Here is a 16,572-nt window from a genome sequence, read left to right as displayed (position 1 = left end):
GCTGACCTAGAAGATGTGGCACTGCAGGCATCCCACATGACATTTTGAAGCTGTGAGTTCACCAACATTTTCTTACAGCCCAGTTCTTGGGTGTGTCATTACCTGCGTACAAAACAGGGGATGGTCTCCTCTAGGCCGACAGTGTTCAGCCAAGTGCTGCAGACTCCGTGATGCACCGGACCTTCTCCATCTGAGTGGAGGAATGGGGGGAAATGTCAATTAAATCATTACCCCCATGAGAGGCTAATGTCAGATTCAAAACTCAGCCAGATGGGTAAAGAAAAAGCACTTTATATGCGTTGTCTATGCATTACAACACTGTGACACCAGATGGCACTGTGGAGTTCCGTTTTTGCCAACCCGATTTCTCATACAAAGTTTACAACGCGTTTAAATGAAACGCTTCTTGGATGTGTCTGGATCCAGCCTAAGTCAATACCAGGTGTCAGCATTGTTGGGCATTTCCCAAAGCACACAAGCTAGCAAGGAGCTCACTGAGCCCTGTGGCCCTGCTGCTCTCCCACCTCGAAGCCTCCGCTGGTTCCCCACCCTCTCCGAACCAGAGATAGAGAAATAATAAGTGTCCAATTTGCCCATCTCATTTTTTCAACTCTCTACATTTCCACATTCACCTGTGATTTATTTGGTCTTTTGAAAAGTCCCTGTGTCCACTTTTTAGTGCAAATTTCCCTTAATAGACACATTTGTGTATGTGTTATTTTCCCCAATATATGTATTTTTACGCACACTTTATCCTAGGATGGGCACTTCTGTACAGGCAACTTGGTTGGAGAACTGCATTGCAAAATTCAGAGATGCGGGAATTTCAAATGATGGCTGCGCTTTAGTTCAGGAAGTGCAAAACGAGGTAGACCTGCCTTTAAATGCAAGCTGAATCTCTCTCTCTCCCTCTTCTGCCCTGCCTCCCTAATTGCTATGCCCAATGCCAAATGTGAGGGACAAACACAGTGTTGCCATGTTGCCATCACACTGTTTTGCAGCTGGTGGGAAGGAGTCACCCAGTGGTGCCTGCTGCCCATTGAGACTGGCAAGGCAGAAGACAGGGAGCCCAACAGCAGATGGCGCCAGAGCCAAGGACAGCCAGAGACTACTCATTGTAGTCCCCATCCTCTTCCCTGCTGAATTCTACAAGGGACAACACTGGGACTAAGGAGGAGGAGGAAGCTGCCATCTAGGACCACTTCCTGGACTGGTTGTAGGTGGGAAGGCAAGTGGGTGGGCTGGGCTGAGAGCAGAGGTCTGTGGGGAAGTGCCTGACTAGTCCCAATGGACCAGCTTCTGCTGAATTTCCCACTGTGCGGCATCACACTCCAGGAAGCCCCTCTTACCTCTGGTCCTGTAGGTGACCACGGCGACCGTCAGGTGGAGTTCTCCAGGCTCCTGGTCCTGCGAGGAACTGATGGAGTAATACCTGGGTTTCAGCAAAGGCAACTGCGACAGCAAGAAAGAGGTTGAGACCTCGGCCGACGGAAACTCCTGCAACACCTCCAGGAAGGTGGGGCCATTGTAAAACTTCCACTTGTTGTACTCCTCCAAGTTCTGAAACGCAAAACACGCAAAAAGCCCATCAGAGAGCCAGCCGGCTGTAAATCAGAGTTGGAGTTAATCCTACTAAATGCATTTTCCTCCACATCCCTCTGCATCACGAAATTTGGAGGAACATGGATTTTAAAGGATGGATGCAATTCGCGAAGTGCGAATCAGGCAGGTTCACATTTAAATGTGAACTTTTAACATGTAGCAAGCTTAAGACCACAATACTTCAAGGACTGTCTCTCCCCATAGGAACCAACCCAGATCCTGAGATCATCTTCTGAGACCCTTCTTTGTGTGCCTCCTTGAGAGGTCAAGGGGGCGGCAACACAAGAACGGGGCCTTCTCTGCAGTGGCTCCCCGTCTGTGGAATGCTCTCCCCAGGGAATTTCGCCTGGTGCCTTCATTATACACCTTTAGGCAGGAGGCAAAAAACGGTCCTCTTGAACCAGGCCTTTGGTTGATTGTCATCTAAATGTGCCCTTTTAAAATGTGTTGGGGGAGTGTTATTGGGTTGTTTTGGTTTTGGTTTTGATTATGTATTTTGTGTTTTTATATTGTAATTTTATCCTGTGAACTGCCCTGAGACTTGTGGATATAGGGCGGCACACAAATTTAATCAATAATAATAATGTGTGCTGTATCGCCATTGCTACGTTGAAGTTATTTCATATTTATGTATTGTATGATGTTGCGGTGTCATGCATTTATAAACACATATTTTTTGAAAAGTGAACAGAATCGATTTTCTCCTTATCCCCATGGGCAACAACGCAGTAGCAACATTAGCAAATGAACAACAGGCCCACTCCAGAAAACTCTATGATTCAGCAGGCTTCTTCTTCATTTTTTAAAGGGAATGTCAATTTTATCATGGCAAAACTCACATGAGATAAGAGGTCCAGCCTCTCCTTCTCGCTCTCTTCTTTTGCCAGCTGAGAAAGGATCCGCAGCAACTGTTGGGAAGGCGGAGTCGTGATATCCAGGAAATGAGTCAAGGCTTGGGAGAGGGTGCAGGCTGGGAACTTGCTGTCCGCCGTCCAGTAGCCACCTGGAATCGAAGAGGAAACGAGTTGGGGGGAGAAATCTTCAGATCTCCAAAAGAGGAAGTCAGCTGAGGATGAGGTTTTGCGCAAAGGAGACGCAGAGCAAGAAATAGGTGTGGCCGTTTTCCTGCCCTAAAAGTGTTTTTTTCCAGACTTTGGTTGAACTCAGCAACCAGTGCCAGTTAGAGGTACCATTAAGGAAAGGCTATGGGGGCAGATGTCCAGGGCAGAACGGAATAGGAACCCCTCCCATTGCCACCACCGCCAAACATAGCAGGGCTGGCTTCCTGCATTCTGAAGAATTTGATGTACTAATATGCATTTAGCAGCTGAAGAGAAAGTCCCCTGTAAGGCCAGTAAACTCAGAGTCTAAAGTTACCCAAACTGTACCACTAATTCCCATCAATTTCAGCCCTAAGAGAAAAGGATGGAGCCCTGCTGAGCTTAGAGAGGGCAGCCTTGTAGTATTTCACCCAGTAATAAAAACAGGAATTGACATAGCTACACAAGCACTCAAGTGGATAAGTAGACAGTGGAACCTTGGTTCTCAAATGCCTTGGTACTCAAACATTTTGGCTTCTGAATGCCGAAAACCCAGAGGTAAGTGTTCCAGTTTTCAGAAGCTGAACATCCGATGCGGCTGTTGGCTATTGTTTCCAGGGCGCCTGTGCCAATCAAAAGCAGCGTCTTGGTTTTTGAACAATTTGGAAGTCGAACGGACTTCTGGAATGGTTTACATTCGAGAACCAAGGTACCACTGTATTCATATGCACTCCCAAAAATATTTTTATTCTCTGCAGGGCCTTTCTAGACGGGCTGCTTTTTATGGTGGCTGCAGGGGTGGGCGTGTTGCAGCTGTATTCTGCAATATGTCATTGATGCAATAGTAGTGGACATTTAGTAGAACATCCACATATAATTCCACTTCATTAGCTGTGCCATGATGCTTCCCCAGTGTTACCACACCACTGTTGCCTGGAGAGCAATCTTAAGCTACAGTTCCACAACAGTGTGGCAACAAACATACAAGCAACAGAACGTTTGGGGTATGAAAAGTTACACAATTCAAGCAGGAAGCTACAGGATGTGCACCAATCAGAATCACAGCAGGATGTCCACCCCAAAACCTTTGCAGACATGAATGGTGTTAAAAGTGGGTTGTTTACAACCGCCCAGGTACTATAATGAGCGCCAATAATTATGAATGCACAATGCAAAAGATGTCTGGAGGGACTCTGAGATTTGCTTTGGTTTCAGGTTTTCGGGTTTCGAATTGTACAAGTCCTGACTTACGATCGCTTCGCCTTTCCAGCCTAATGATCTCATCCGGCGGAGGAGCATCTGTGATTCGGGCGATGATGCCATCCACGAGAACTTTACAGTTGCCAGGGACGATCCCGAGATGATCTCCAGGGAGATACTCGACTTCCTGATTTCTCTCACAGGAAAGCTTAATTAAGATAGTCGCTCGACTGAAACAGCAAGCGAAAACAGACTCATCAAACCATCACAGGATTTCCTTGTTGACACTTTGGGACAGGATACATTTCTGGTGTCTAATGGGGAGAAGTATTGTCTCTTACTTAGATTCCCTGAAAGCCTCTTGACCATTTATGGAAAACCTTGCCAAATTGCAGGGTTTTCCCCCCCAATCAGTTAAAGGGAAATTTAGAGACGTGCCGATCAGCACACAGTAAACTTCAGCACAAACTTCAGTGTGAGTATCTTTCTACCTGTTGGTCAAATGACTCCAGTCCAAATAACCCCCAAAGTCCAGATTAGTATTTTTTTAAAGAAAAGAGGGGAAAGAACCATGCCTAGGATGGGTTAAAAGAGGGATATTCAGAATATGACTTGAATACCTGGACTTTGAACTTTGCAGGTTCTGCCGAAACTTTAGTTTCATTGGAATGATGTTCTTCCCATGGACGTCACCAAGTGCTGTGAAGGGGAAAACATTTGCTAAGTTGGAGTATGGAACATTCTGCACGATGTGCTTACACAGGAGATTGCTTACAGCTCCAATGATATCTTCCTATACACATACAAATGTAAGGCTGTCATCACAGATCCCCCCCACTGGAGGGCTGCATCGCAATCCTTGATTTCCACAAAGTCAAGAGAGGGGAGAGAAACAAAAGAGAAAGCAGGTTGCAGAACAGCAGCAGCCATGGCATGGGAGCAGATGGGAGAGACACCGAGAGGGCAAAAGTGGAGCTTTAAAACAGGGGTCAGCAAACTTACCGCCCCTCGGGCCGGTGTCTCCAGCACTGATCGCATGGTGGGCCCGAGGGCGGGGAAGCGTGTGCCCATACACATGTGCACACGCTATTTCCGGTGCACTTCCGGGTCAGAGGAACACCGGAAATAGCTTGTGTGCATGTGCACGGGCCTCCTCCGGCTCGGATGTGCACCAGGAATAACGCTTGTGCATGCGCAAATAACAGTTGTGCATGCACACAAGCTGTTTCTGGTGCTCCTCTGACCAGGAAGTGGGCAGCTGCACAGCGCAGTGCTGGTAAGAGTGGGTGGCAGGGGTCTCCGCGGGCTGGATCAACGAGTCCCTTGGGCCTTATCCGGCCCGTGGGCCTTACTTTGGGGACCCCTGGCTTAAAACAACAGCAGAAGAAGTTTGAGTGAAGCAAAAATGGAGGAAACTGAGAGGAAAATGGTGGATTTAAACAACAGCAGACATTTAAGTACTATTAAATATTTGAAGGTGTGTATAATGATGATAATGATAATGATAATAATAATAATTAATACAGTATATTGCACACACACACAAAAGTATTTGAGAGGCAAGGTGGGAGGAAATTATACCTTTCCCCAAGTCCAGAAGCTGAGAGTCATACACAGTCCTAAAATTCTCTGGATCCCAGGTTGAATTACATGTATATGCTTTCGGAACCAAGATCTTGTGCTTTTCACGGATAGCAAACATTTTGCAGGCAATCTTTTAAAAAACAGAAAAGAGAAGAAGATAGACTGAAATTATGGAGGGCTATCATCTTGAGTTAGCATGGACTGTAAGTAAATAAATTCACTTCAACTGATTATGTTAAAACATGTTTGTTTGTTTAAATCAGTTCAGGTTAAATGAAAAGATGATGCAAAACGGTGCCATTTTCGTTCTTCTCTAGAACTGAGACAAAACATGGGGGCAGGCAACAAGCAGCAAAGAGGGGAAGAATTTTCAATGACCATTTCATAAGCACTGAAAACTCAGCGAGTTCTTGCAGATAGCTGCAAAGGCAACACTATTATCTTCCTGTCCGGGAAGGGTTGCCTGGAATAGGCTCTGTTGCTCCTGTATTCACATAGCTGCCAATATTTCACAATAAACAAGGATGGTCCTGTATCTGAGAGAGTGAGGCTAAGGCTGGAGTTTTGTGTGTGCCACATGTGGTGGACCACACAATCCAAACTCAAAGCATTCCACAAGTAAAAAGCAGAACCCAAACAACCAGGCAGCTGACAAAAAAAAATGAAGGCATACTGCACACTGCACATGGCAAGCTAAACACATAAGACACCTACATGTGCAGGAGGAAATTGGTCCCATTTTACAGTTGATGAATACTGAGGCACAGCAATAGGCTTTTAGCCCAGCAGCTTCCAGCCAATTCACAGCCAGAACTCCAAGCAACTGTAAGTGGGTGTCTCTGAGCATGTGCAAATTGCTCACACCCAGCCCTGAGCCACTGCAGCCTTCCCACTCCTCTCAACCTCAGGGATGGGAAAACAATGCCTTTCTGGGTGCTATCAACCTACACCTCCCATTATCCCTGACCATTGGCTGTCCTGGCCAGGGCTGATGGGAGCTGGAGGCCAATAATCTGGGGGGCCAAAGAGTGGTGTTAACTCTCCTTGATAGTCTGCACTAATTTGCACAGTTTGGTCAGTTGCAGATGCATTCAACAGCAGAGATGATTACTGAAGAAACCGGTGACTGAGGCTGGGAGATAACAGCTTGCATCCAATGCTCATCCTACCCAGAGTAGACCCATCGAAAGGAATAGACCAGCCTAACTTGGCCTATGAATTTCGATGGGTCTACTCTGAGGAAAACGTAGTTGGATATAACCCAATTAATGTACAGTGGTACCTTGGGTTACATACGCTTCAGGTTCCACACTTCGCTAACCCAGAAATAGTGCTTCAGGTTTAAGAACTTTGCTTCAGGATGAGAACAGAAATCATGCTTCGGTGGCACGGCAGCTGCAGGAGGCCCCATTAGCTAAAGTGGTGCTTCAGGTTAAGAACAGTTTCAGGTTAAGAACAGACCTCCGGAACAAATTAAGTACTTAACCTGTGGTACCACCGTACCAGGCACGCCAACTCTGGGGCTGAGGTGTGTTTGGCCCCCTCAATATCTGTTGGGAAGGGGCCGCCCCCCCTCAATTTTGGCTGCTATTGCAGACCTCTAAGCTCCTAATTTCAGCCCCCCACCCCCAGATTCCCAGAACAGGGAAACACCCCCATTCATGGCATTGCCCATTTCCCTACAACATTTGGACCCAATGTCTTTCTGAATCCTTTCCCTCTCTGCTCCTGAATCTGGTGGCTGTTGGTACCTTGAAGGTATTAAGTGCCCACATCCGGAATGCTTCTTCCTGTCCGTTGAGCTCGTCTCCTTCGCCCATCGGGGTGAGAGGCGATGCCCCCAGCTGCCGGAGCTTTTGGTAAACGGTGCGGGCAAAGGCACAGAACTCTGGATACATGCTTGAACCCAAGCCAAAGACGGCGTATCTGTTCCAAGGGGAGAGCTGCGTTAGCTATCGCTCTTGATATCATCGGAAAGAAATGACGGGTGATGCGCTGAATGGTTTTGGGAACATCTGAGCAGATATGGGGCCCTGATCACCTCTCTGGGTAAGAGAGATTTGCATATGGGTGAGACAGACGTATAATAGACAGAGGTGGGAAAACACTTTTGGCCTAAGGGTCACATTCCATTTTGGGTGACCTTCCTGAGGTCACATGTCAGTGGTGGGCGGGACCACAGGCAAAAGCGGGTGGAGCCATGAATGTAAATTTTAGCTGCTTTCTATATTCACACCCCTGTCTATACTCCATCCAGACAAGGAAGGGACATTTTCAGAGTTCAAGCACCCAGCCCAGGAGAAACACCCAGGTATTACACCACTTGTACGATTAACAGGGTTTTCAACTAAGTAAAGAAAGCTGGATCAATTGTATATTTTAGTTGATTGCTCAAATAACGAATTAAATGTGCATAGGTTTGACATTCTTTCACACAAAAAGCAACAACTTTTGTTTTTGGTTGATGTGCAGACATCAAGGCAGCTTGGATCTAACACACAGCATAGTGTTAAGATCACCGTAAACCACAGAATCATGCGCTTCCTCCATCTCCCCCAGCAACATCCAAACCAAAGTGTCACTGATCTTATGGTTTGTTGGGAAATGCCAACGTCAAACCATTGTTTCATAAGAGTGCTTATTTCAGCAAACCATAGTTAAACCCACAGTTTCGACTTTGGACATAACGTTAAACTGTGTTTAATCTAAAATGTAAGCAGAGGCATTTGATCACCTTATTACAGCCATACCAGAAGAAGAGAAGGGAGGGGGTTTAGTGTTACATAAAAGCGAGGCAAAGTGCAAACCACAGTTTAGTGTTCCATGCAAGCAATTTTTTTAACGATTTACCAACCTTATATAATTGGGGACACTCTTTTAATCAATCAAAAGTGTTTTTTTTTAATGTATTCAACTATCAGGTTAATAAAAGTTGCAACCTTAATAACTAAAAACATTTCCTTAAAATGAACAATACAAGAGCAGCAAGCAAAAGGAGTATCGCTGAGTGACAGAGACCCTGATCTGAAACTTTTGACAGCTGCTGCCACTCCGTGTTGACAATACTAGTCTAGATGGGCCAGTGGTCTCACTCAGAATAAGGCAGCTTCCTACACTCCTCGTAGGAACAGACAGCAAAGCATGATCTCAGACCAGAAAGGCCAGAAGTTCAGAAACCTGACAGTATTGTTAAGGGCAAGATGAGAGCTGCACACCCCAAGCCAAAAAACAGTTACCTGAATCTGTTGCTCAGTTGTTTCATAGACAGCAGCGTGTTCTGCAGCGTCTGTGGCAAAAACAAAACAGGAGACACCATTTACATTGCATTGATAACCTCACTCACACTAGAAATTCATTTTGCCTCGTGGCCATGAAAAGTTACTTTTCCGTTGCTGGGTGCGTCTCCATTTCCAAAAGTGCTGGTGACCACTAGGAGGAGGGCTTCCTTCCCCAGATCCGTTGGATCGTAGTCATCCATGCAGATAACCTAGAAAAGGAAGTTGGATTTATAAGCAGCTGGGGGGAGGTTGGAGAAAAGGGACAAGGTTTTGTGGAGGGGAAAAATAATAATGATAATGATAATGATAATGATGATGATAATAATAATAATAATAATAATAATAATAATAATAATAATAATAATAATAATAATTTATTATTTATACCCCGCCCATCTGGCTGGGTTTCCCCAGCCACTCTGGGCAGCTTCCAACTGAATATTAAAAACAATACAGCGTCAGACATTAAAAACTTCCCTAAACAGGGCCGCCTTCAGTTGTCTTTTAAAAGTAAAATAGTTGTTTATTGCCTTGACATCTGCTGGGAGGGCGTTCCACAGGGCAGGTGCCACTACCGAGAAGGCCCTCTGCCTGGTTCCCTGTAACCTCACTTCTCACAGCAAGGGAAGCACCAGAAGGCCCTCAGCGCTGGACCTCAGTGTCTGGGCAGAACAATGAGGGTGGAAACGCTCCTTCAGGTATACAGAACCGAGGGGAAGCTATAGTCAGCCATGCCAAGCTGGGAGAACTCCGATGGGAGAGCAGAACAGGCTTAATCTCAGGTGACAGAGGTAGGTTCACCTTTAAATGCAAACTGAATCACATTTCTCCTGCACCCATAGTTGCTGGGAACCCCCAGGAGGGGAAAATGCTCTTGTGGTTAAATCCTGTTTGCTGGTTTCCCACAGTTCAGCCACTGTTAGAACAGGATGCTGGACTAGATGGGCCATTGGACAAACCCAGCAGGGCCTTTTCTTACATTCTGATGTAGTTATAACGTTACTCTCCCCTCACAGGGAAAATATATTAAAGGTCATAGAACTGTAAAGTTGGAAGGGACCACAAGGGCCATCTAGTCGAACCCCTCCTGGAATGCAGAGATATTTTGCCTAGTGTGGGGCTCAAACCCACAACCCTGACATTGAGAGTCTCATGCTCTGCTGACTGAGCTATCCCAAGGAGCCTCTTACCCGGGTGTTGAAAGCACAGTTGAAGAGGTCACCAAGGTTCCGGGCCAGAGTTTCTGATCTTCCTGTTTCCGTTGCGTACAGGACAGTTGCTTTGATCCTGCTCGCTGTGGCTCTCCGCATGAGCGACGATGCAAAAAGCACAGCCCTGGGAAATGAGGAGCAATAGATTACTTGTCACTTTAATTCATTAATAATTAATAGCTCTAATTAATAAATAATATTATAATGAATAATGTCAATAGGATTTATGTGCCATCTTTCATTTCAAGAAGTTTCATGAGTGCAGACATGGCAACAACTTTTCTCCCGGAAACATACCTGGCCCAGATGCGGAATCTTATCTCTCTTTTCCGTGGCTTGCGCCCCTCATCTTTCCAGACGTGCGTTTTCCATGCTTCTACCTTAAGCGGGGAGAAAGTTGGATATTTTAAGAGGACGTTGGGCTGGCTTTCTTTCCACAGAAGGTGACAAATAAACGTAAAAAATATGAACCAACAGCAACAACTCTGGTGGGAGACCTCCGGCCATTTTGGCCAAGCCCTACCTATCATATAGGACATCAGGTGTGGGCAGATGAAACAGGAGAGGTCAGTGATGGGGTCTATCCTAGCATCCTAGAATCAGAGAACTGTAGACTTGGAAGGGACCCCAAGGGACCCCTGCAATGAAGGAATCATAGCTAAAGAATCTCTGACTGGTGGCCGTCCAACCTCTGTTCAAAAACCTCCAGTGAAGGAGCGTCAACCACCTTCTGAAGGAGCCCATTCTGCTGTGGAACAGCTCTTACAGCCAGAAAGCTATCCCCAAAATTTAGTCATAATCTTCTTTATTTTAATTTAAATCTATGGGTTCGGGTCCAACCAGATGCCCCTATGGGAAACCCCCAAGTAAGGCCCCTTCCCTGGCCGCTTAGACTTGAGATTGTTTTGCTCACCTGGTAATAATAGAAAGGGGAGAGGATGTAGTTCAACATTTCCTGGTGGAACACAGGTGTAATGCTGCCTGAGATGGGAGGCACCAGCCAAACCCAGTCAGCTGGGCACCCTCCTCGAATCCGGTACTCGTTCTGCATGTATTTCATGAACGACTCGGCAGCAGAATGGTGGTCCATGATGGTGACATTTTGTTTCTGGAAGAAACACACAAGCTCTCACTAGTCATGTCTAAGAGACGGATGTCAGAGAATTCCCGTGAAAGCATTAGACAGGAGCGGAAATTGCTGAAATTTGCCTATTCATCCCATTTCTGGAATGGATATCAATCTTGCAAATACCGTCAGTATTATTCACTGCTGTTGCTTCCAGTCTGCCAATGATATGTAACTGATTACACACACACCCACACCCAATTTGCATTGCATTTCCATTGCACTGAAACAAATGGGATAGAATAATGAAACGACAATGTAATGTACGTCAATAATTACATAAATTACATCATTGTTTACATAAATGACATAGGTAAAAGGACCCCTGACCATTAGGTCCAGTCGTGGCTGACTGTGGGGTTGCGGCGCTCATCTCGCTTTATTGGCCGAGGGAGCCGGCGTACAGCTTCCGGGTCATGTGGCCAGCGTGACTAAGCCGCTTCTGGTGAACCAGAGCACTGCACGGAAACGCCGTTTACCTTCCCACCGGAGCAGTACCTATTTATCTACTTGCACTTTGATGTGCTTTCGAACTGCTAGGTTGGCAGGAGCAGGGACCGAGCAACGGGAACTCACCCTGTCGCAGGGATTCGAACCGCCGACCTTCTGATCGGCAAGTCTTAGGCTCTGTGGTTTAACCCACAGCGCCACCCACGTCCCTTCATAAATGCCATAGCTGCGGCTAAATTACATAGCTTATGCAATGACACAACTTATGCAATTAATTTATGTAAATTGTGTAACTTATGTAATCATGAACAACTTTTTGGGGAGGGAGATGAATTGCAGCAGAGTGGAAGCAATGCAGCGTGAGACTAATACAGGGCAGAGCAGAAAAAAGGGCTTATTCCTACTTCCAAACAACCTGCTTATTGAGCATTCATCCTGATTTGTTTGCCCATACAGTCTGCAGACTTTAGGTAGGGTTGCCATATTTCAAAAAGTGAAAATCCAGACACAAGAGTTGTTGAGCTTTTTTCACAAAATGAATCCAGACATATGGCAGCCCTACTTTAGGCAATGTTGGCTCCTCCTTGTTGAACATTCATCTGGATTTGCTTGCAGGGAGAGGTTATGGACCAGTGAGGCAGCTGAGAGCCGACTCAGCACAGGTACCAGGTAGGCACAAACACCACCTCCTCAAATCTGCTGACCTTGCACAACTGCCTGTAAAGGTATCTGTTGCTGAAGACTGAATCTGGGACCATTGACATGCAAGGCAGATGTTCTGCACCTGAGCCACAACCCTTCCCTAAATAGGTTGCTGCCTTAGACTTGGCCAGACCAGTTGTCCATTTTGCCTAGTATAACCTGATCTGATTGGCTGGGCTCTCCAAGGTCTCAGGAATAGTGCGCCCCCATCTCTGGCTCTTTTGAAGATTGAGATTGTCTGAGATTGAACCTCGGACCTTCTGTGTGCAAAGCCTGGACTCTACCCACTGAGCTACAGCCGTTCCCCTCCTCTCCCCCCGCTCCCACTCACCTGAAAGCTATGCAGCACGGCCACATTTACTTCTATCACAGCTTTGTCTTTCCACAGGGAAGAGAGCTTGTTTGTTTCCAGGCCCATCCGCCTCCCTACATCCTACGAAGAAGGAAGAGATGAAGAAAGAACAATTCCACCTTCTGGACTTCGAGGACCCTCATCACCATACCAGAGGAATGGCCTTGTCAGTAAACCATCTAAGAGCAGCCCTTCGCCAAGATGGCACCCACCACATGCTTTAGACAACAACTCTCACAATTCCCAATGTTTTGCTGGCAGAGGCTGATGGGAGTTGGAGTCTGGAGGCCACCAAGCTGGGAAGGCTGCTGTGAACTACCACCATCCAATTACAGAAATGCTGTAGTGCTACAGAATATTTGCTAACATTCCAACTGCTGAAGGGGAGGGGCTGCTCTTTCCTCCAGTGCAAACTGAACAAGAGGAGTCCTTAGCAACGTCCGCACAGTAGCCCTCTATAGGACGACCAGTAGAGATGGAGGAGAAATTAGTCCAGGTCTCACTGGAAGCCAAATTGATCAAATGCACAACGTGCATTTAACAACGTTAAACAATGTGCAAACCGAAACGCAGCTATCCTTCTGAATCTGCACTTCTCCAAACTTTATGACGCAGTTCGCCAACCAAATGATGTTTACAAGAATGCGTCCATCAGCCAATCAGTGGTTTGGCTTGGCATCAAGGTGGTGTCTTTCAGCCTCTGTGCCGAGTGCAGCTGCAACTCGCCACTGCAGAGGGACAGGCTCGTCTCAGACTTCCTCAAGTGGGAACGGGCCTCTGAGTTGTTGAGAGTGACGTGGGTGAGTTCCTCATCAATGGCACCTGGGCAGGCTGCCTGGAGTCACCTGACCACTGGTGGTAGTCCTGAGAGCCCCACCATCTCCACCACAGCCCACTACCCAAGCCTCCTGGGTAGCGCAGAGAAATGAAATGGACAGAGGGTGGTCATGTACAGAAGCAGCCTGAGACTGCGTGGGAAAGGCCTTGGAGAGGAGAAGTTCTAGTGGGCCGTGGGAAGGTGAGGACCTTCAGTCCTGGCAACTGCATCATCGAGGCAAGACATACTGAGAAGAGTTGCTGAGACCACTAGACCAGAGCTGTGCTTGTTTCCTTGAACAAAGCATTACAGTGGTACCTTGGGTTACATACGCTTCAGGTTACAGACTCTGCTAACCCAGAAATAGTATCTCGGGTTAAGAACTTTGCTTCAGGATGAGAACAGAAATCGTGCTCTGGCGGTGCAGCGGCAGCGGGAGGCCCCATTAGCTAAAGTGGTGCTTCAGGTTAAGAACAGTTTCAGGTTAAGAATGGACCTCCAGAACAAATTAAGTTCTTAACCCGAGGTACCACTGTATCTTTGCTGGCCTCGGATGAATTATTGCTTTGTTGACTCCAGCCCTGACAAAAATGCACTCTCTATTGATCAGGGTGCATGTGCTTAACAGCATTTCATTCTGAAGCGGAAGCAGATAGGTCTCTGTATCCAAAGAATATCCAATTTAAAAAGGAAAAAAACCCACTTTATTATTATTATTTTAAATAGGAATGTGCTGCCGCTCAAACCACTTTATTATTATTATTTTAAAACGAGAGTACCTGAAGGATATTGTAGCGCTGTGCATCGCAGAAGTCTCGTACTCCGATCTCGGTCCCCATGTACCAACCATTGAAAGGGCAAGCTGTGAATTCCAGTCCTCCACACTCAAGGAGCATGTTTGAGACGGCAGGAACGGCGTACCATTTCAGGTCCAGTTCTTTAAACCAATCGTATCTGGGGGGGAAAGGGAAACCAAACGAAATTCCACCACTCCATATGGCTGCTCAGAAGTGAGTGCTGAGGTTTATGCAGCCAACACAGCACCATCCATTGGGATGGCCCATAACTCAGTGGTAGAGCACGACAAAGCCACTTCCGACCTAGGGGCTTCCCGCCACCAACACCCGCACGGTGGCTGGCTCCCAGCCCCGCACGTACAGGGGGAATCCTCTGCCGTATCATCCCCTGGCCAGCCTATCAGCTGGCTCAGGGGGCGTGGCTTGCCGAATTTAAGGCAAACACAGCAGAGCAGCTTCCTCTTTGCCGCTGATCAGCTGGGGAATTTCCCACCCACCCACCCTGCCTTCAAGGTTTCTCCTTTGACCTTGCTATGGACTTTGGTTGGTCACCATTAAGGGGCCTGGTAGGAATTTTTCCACTTGGCAAATTGGCACCGTCCTTTTGGTTTTTTCGCCTTCCTCGTAGCAAATCGTCACAACTTCCACGGTTTGCCGGTGAAGCATTGGTCGGGGTATTATTATGTAGATGAATGGGGGGGAGGAGCGCTATCACCTCCCCCGGTTGCGAAGGGTAGTCCGGTAAAGGACTCGGGGGGGGGGCGTTGCCCCGTCTGAAGCCTATGGAGGCCAGGACCCAAGGCACGCCCCTGAGCGGTGACCCCAGGTGAGTGCCTAGTTGATGTGCATCAGCAGGGCTCCCCCTGCTGGTGTTAACCCTTCCTGGCTTCTCAGGCAGACAGTCTGAAGCTGGATAGTTGATTAGGACCAATGCCTAAGCCAATACCGCTCATCACCTGTAACCAATAAAGTTGTGGCCAATTTTTGCCCATTAACCTTAATTATTGTGTCTTGTGTCTTTATTTCTACTGGTGGGAGGCGGGAACTCGCCACGCAAAGGTCCCAGATCCAACCTCTGGCATTTCCAGAGGAAAGAAACCCTTGCCTGAAAACCTGGAGGAATTGCTTCCAGCCAGGGTAGACAATAAGGAGCTAGATGTATATTGGCTCAATAAAAGGGTGATTCCTCTGCATCCATGTGCAAAAGGGAGGTGACAGCAAGCTCGGGAGAGCCCCAAGACTTGCAGCAGAACAAAATATATTTGGGAAGACATGTCAATCCGAGGGTGTTTCCATTGCTTATTAAACTTTCCTTTTGAATTGTTTGCAGGGAGGTTAAATGATGCTGAGTTAAATCAAAGGTCAACCAACACTTTCAGGTGCATTTTCTCCTCACTTTATTTATTCCCAAAAGTCAGGGAAGTGGGTTTCTTGCACAAGACCTCCCAAGCCAACTCTATTGGGGCATCCTGAAATTGCAGGATTCCTCCCCCCAAATGGAAACAGGCTGGAAGCACCGTTATTCGATGTAATTTTGCTCTGGCAAAAGCCAACAGATCAAACCCCCTGGCACACGAAGCCTCAAATAATAGCCTCTCTTCAACAACGGCCTGCCCGCCCGTCAAGAGCAGGTCCCGGCCGCTGTCATCTGAAGCCAAGGCACTTACGTGGGATGTTCCATAGATACTTCAAGGACAAGCTCTGGCGGCAGCTCAAACAGTTCCGGGTCTTGGCCATCGGCTTGGAGAATCAGTGGAACCACATCAAAGCGGCCATACTTGGGCTTCCAACCAAGCTGGATGCACAGCTGAGAGAAGCGAAAGAAAGGAGGTGAGCTGGGTTTGTTTCCCCCTCTTCTGGCCAAAGCAAAAAGAGAGAGACTTAACTCCTTGGATGCTCCTGAAGAGCCAGCAGTGCCTGATGCAAAATGGGAGTGGTGGGGTGGAATGCAGGGAGGCCAACAGTAGGTGGCGCCAGAGCCAATGACCAGCAAAGCAGACTCCAGTTTAACAATAACAATTTATGACTTATTACCCCAGCCACTCTGGGCAGCTTCCCATAAAATATAAAGGGACAAAACAAAACATCAAACATTAAAAACTTCCCTATACAGGGCTGCCTTCAGTTGTCAGATAGTTGCTTATTGGTTTGACATCTGATGGGAGGGCATTCCCCAGGGTGGGTGCCGCTACCAAGAAGACCCTCTGCCTGATTTCCCGTAACCTCGCTTTTCGCAGTGAGGGAACCGCCAGACAGCCCTCAGTACTGGATCTCAATGGAGGCAGAAGACAGCCATCAGTAGCCATTAATAGGAAGAACAACAGCAGCAAGAGTCTTGATAGCACAAGGATGGAAGAATGAGGAAATCCCAACGAAGGAACAGTGGCAAGAAAAATTGATGAGCTATACAGAA

The 16,572-nt window shown here is 47.1% G+C and overlaps 1 protein-coding gene across 1 annotated transcript in view; it reads right to left on the bottom strand.

Annotated features, from left to right (window-relative positions):
- NOS2 (nitric oxide synthase 2) overlaps window positions 1–16,572 on the bottom strand; it is a 34,780-nt gene that overhangs the window by 5,750 nt on the left and 12,458 nt on the right. The window contains exons 9-23 of the mRNA XM_083714366.1: window positions 15,827–15,966; window positions 14,142–14,316; window positions 12,525–12,626; window positions 10,829–11,023; window positions 10,213–10,295; window positions 9,895–10,039; window positions 8,809–8,913; window positions 8,663–8,712; window positions 7,178–7,352; window positions 5,424–5,556; window positions 4,463–4,541; window positions 3,894–4,072; window positions 2,442–2,605; window positions 1,350–1,560; window positions 103–190 (exon numbers count right to left, since the gene is read on the bottom strand). Coding sequence (XP_083570492.1) covers window positions 103–190; window positions 1,350–1,560; window positions 2,442–2,605; window positions 3,894–4,072; window positions 4,463–4,541; window positions 5,424–5,556; window positions 7,178–7,352; window positions 8,663–8,712; window positions 8,809–8,913; window positions 9,895–10,039; window positions 10,213–10,295; window positions 10,829–11,023; window positions 12,525–12,626; window positions 14,142–14,316; window positions 15,827–15,966 — 2,024 coding nt within the window. The remainder of the gene's footprint in view (window positions 1–102; window positions 191–1,349; window positions 1,561–2,441; window positions 2,606–3,893; window positions 4,073–4,462; window positions 4,542–5,423; window positions 5,557–7,177; window positions 7,353–8,662; window positions 8,713–8,808; window positions 8,914–9,894; window positions 10,040–10,212; window positions 10,296–10,828; window positions 11,024–12,524; window positions 12,627–14,141; window positions 14,317–15,826; window positions 15,967–16,572) is intronic.

Source organism: Podarcis gaigeae, assembly GCF_964106915.1.
Source record: "Podarcis gaigeae genome assembly, chromosome: 15".
NCBI classification, from domain to species: domain Eukaryota; kingdom Metazoa; phylum Chordata; class Lepidosauria; order Squamata; family Lacertidae; genus Podarcis; species Podarcis gaigeae.
Note: the sequence above shows the minus strand (reverse complement) of the source record. Positions and strands in the feature narration are given on the sequence as shown.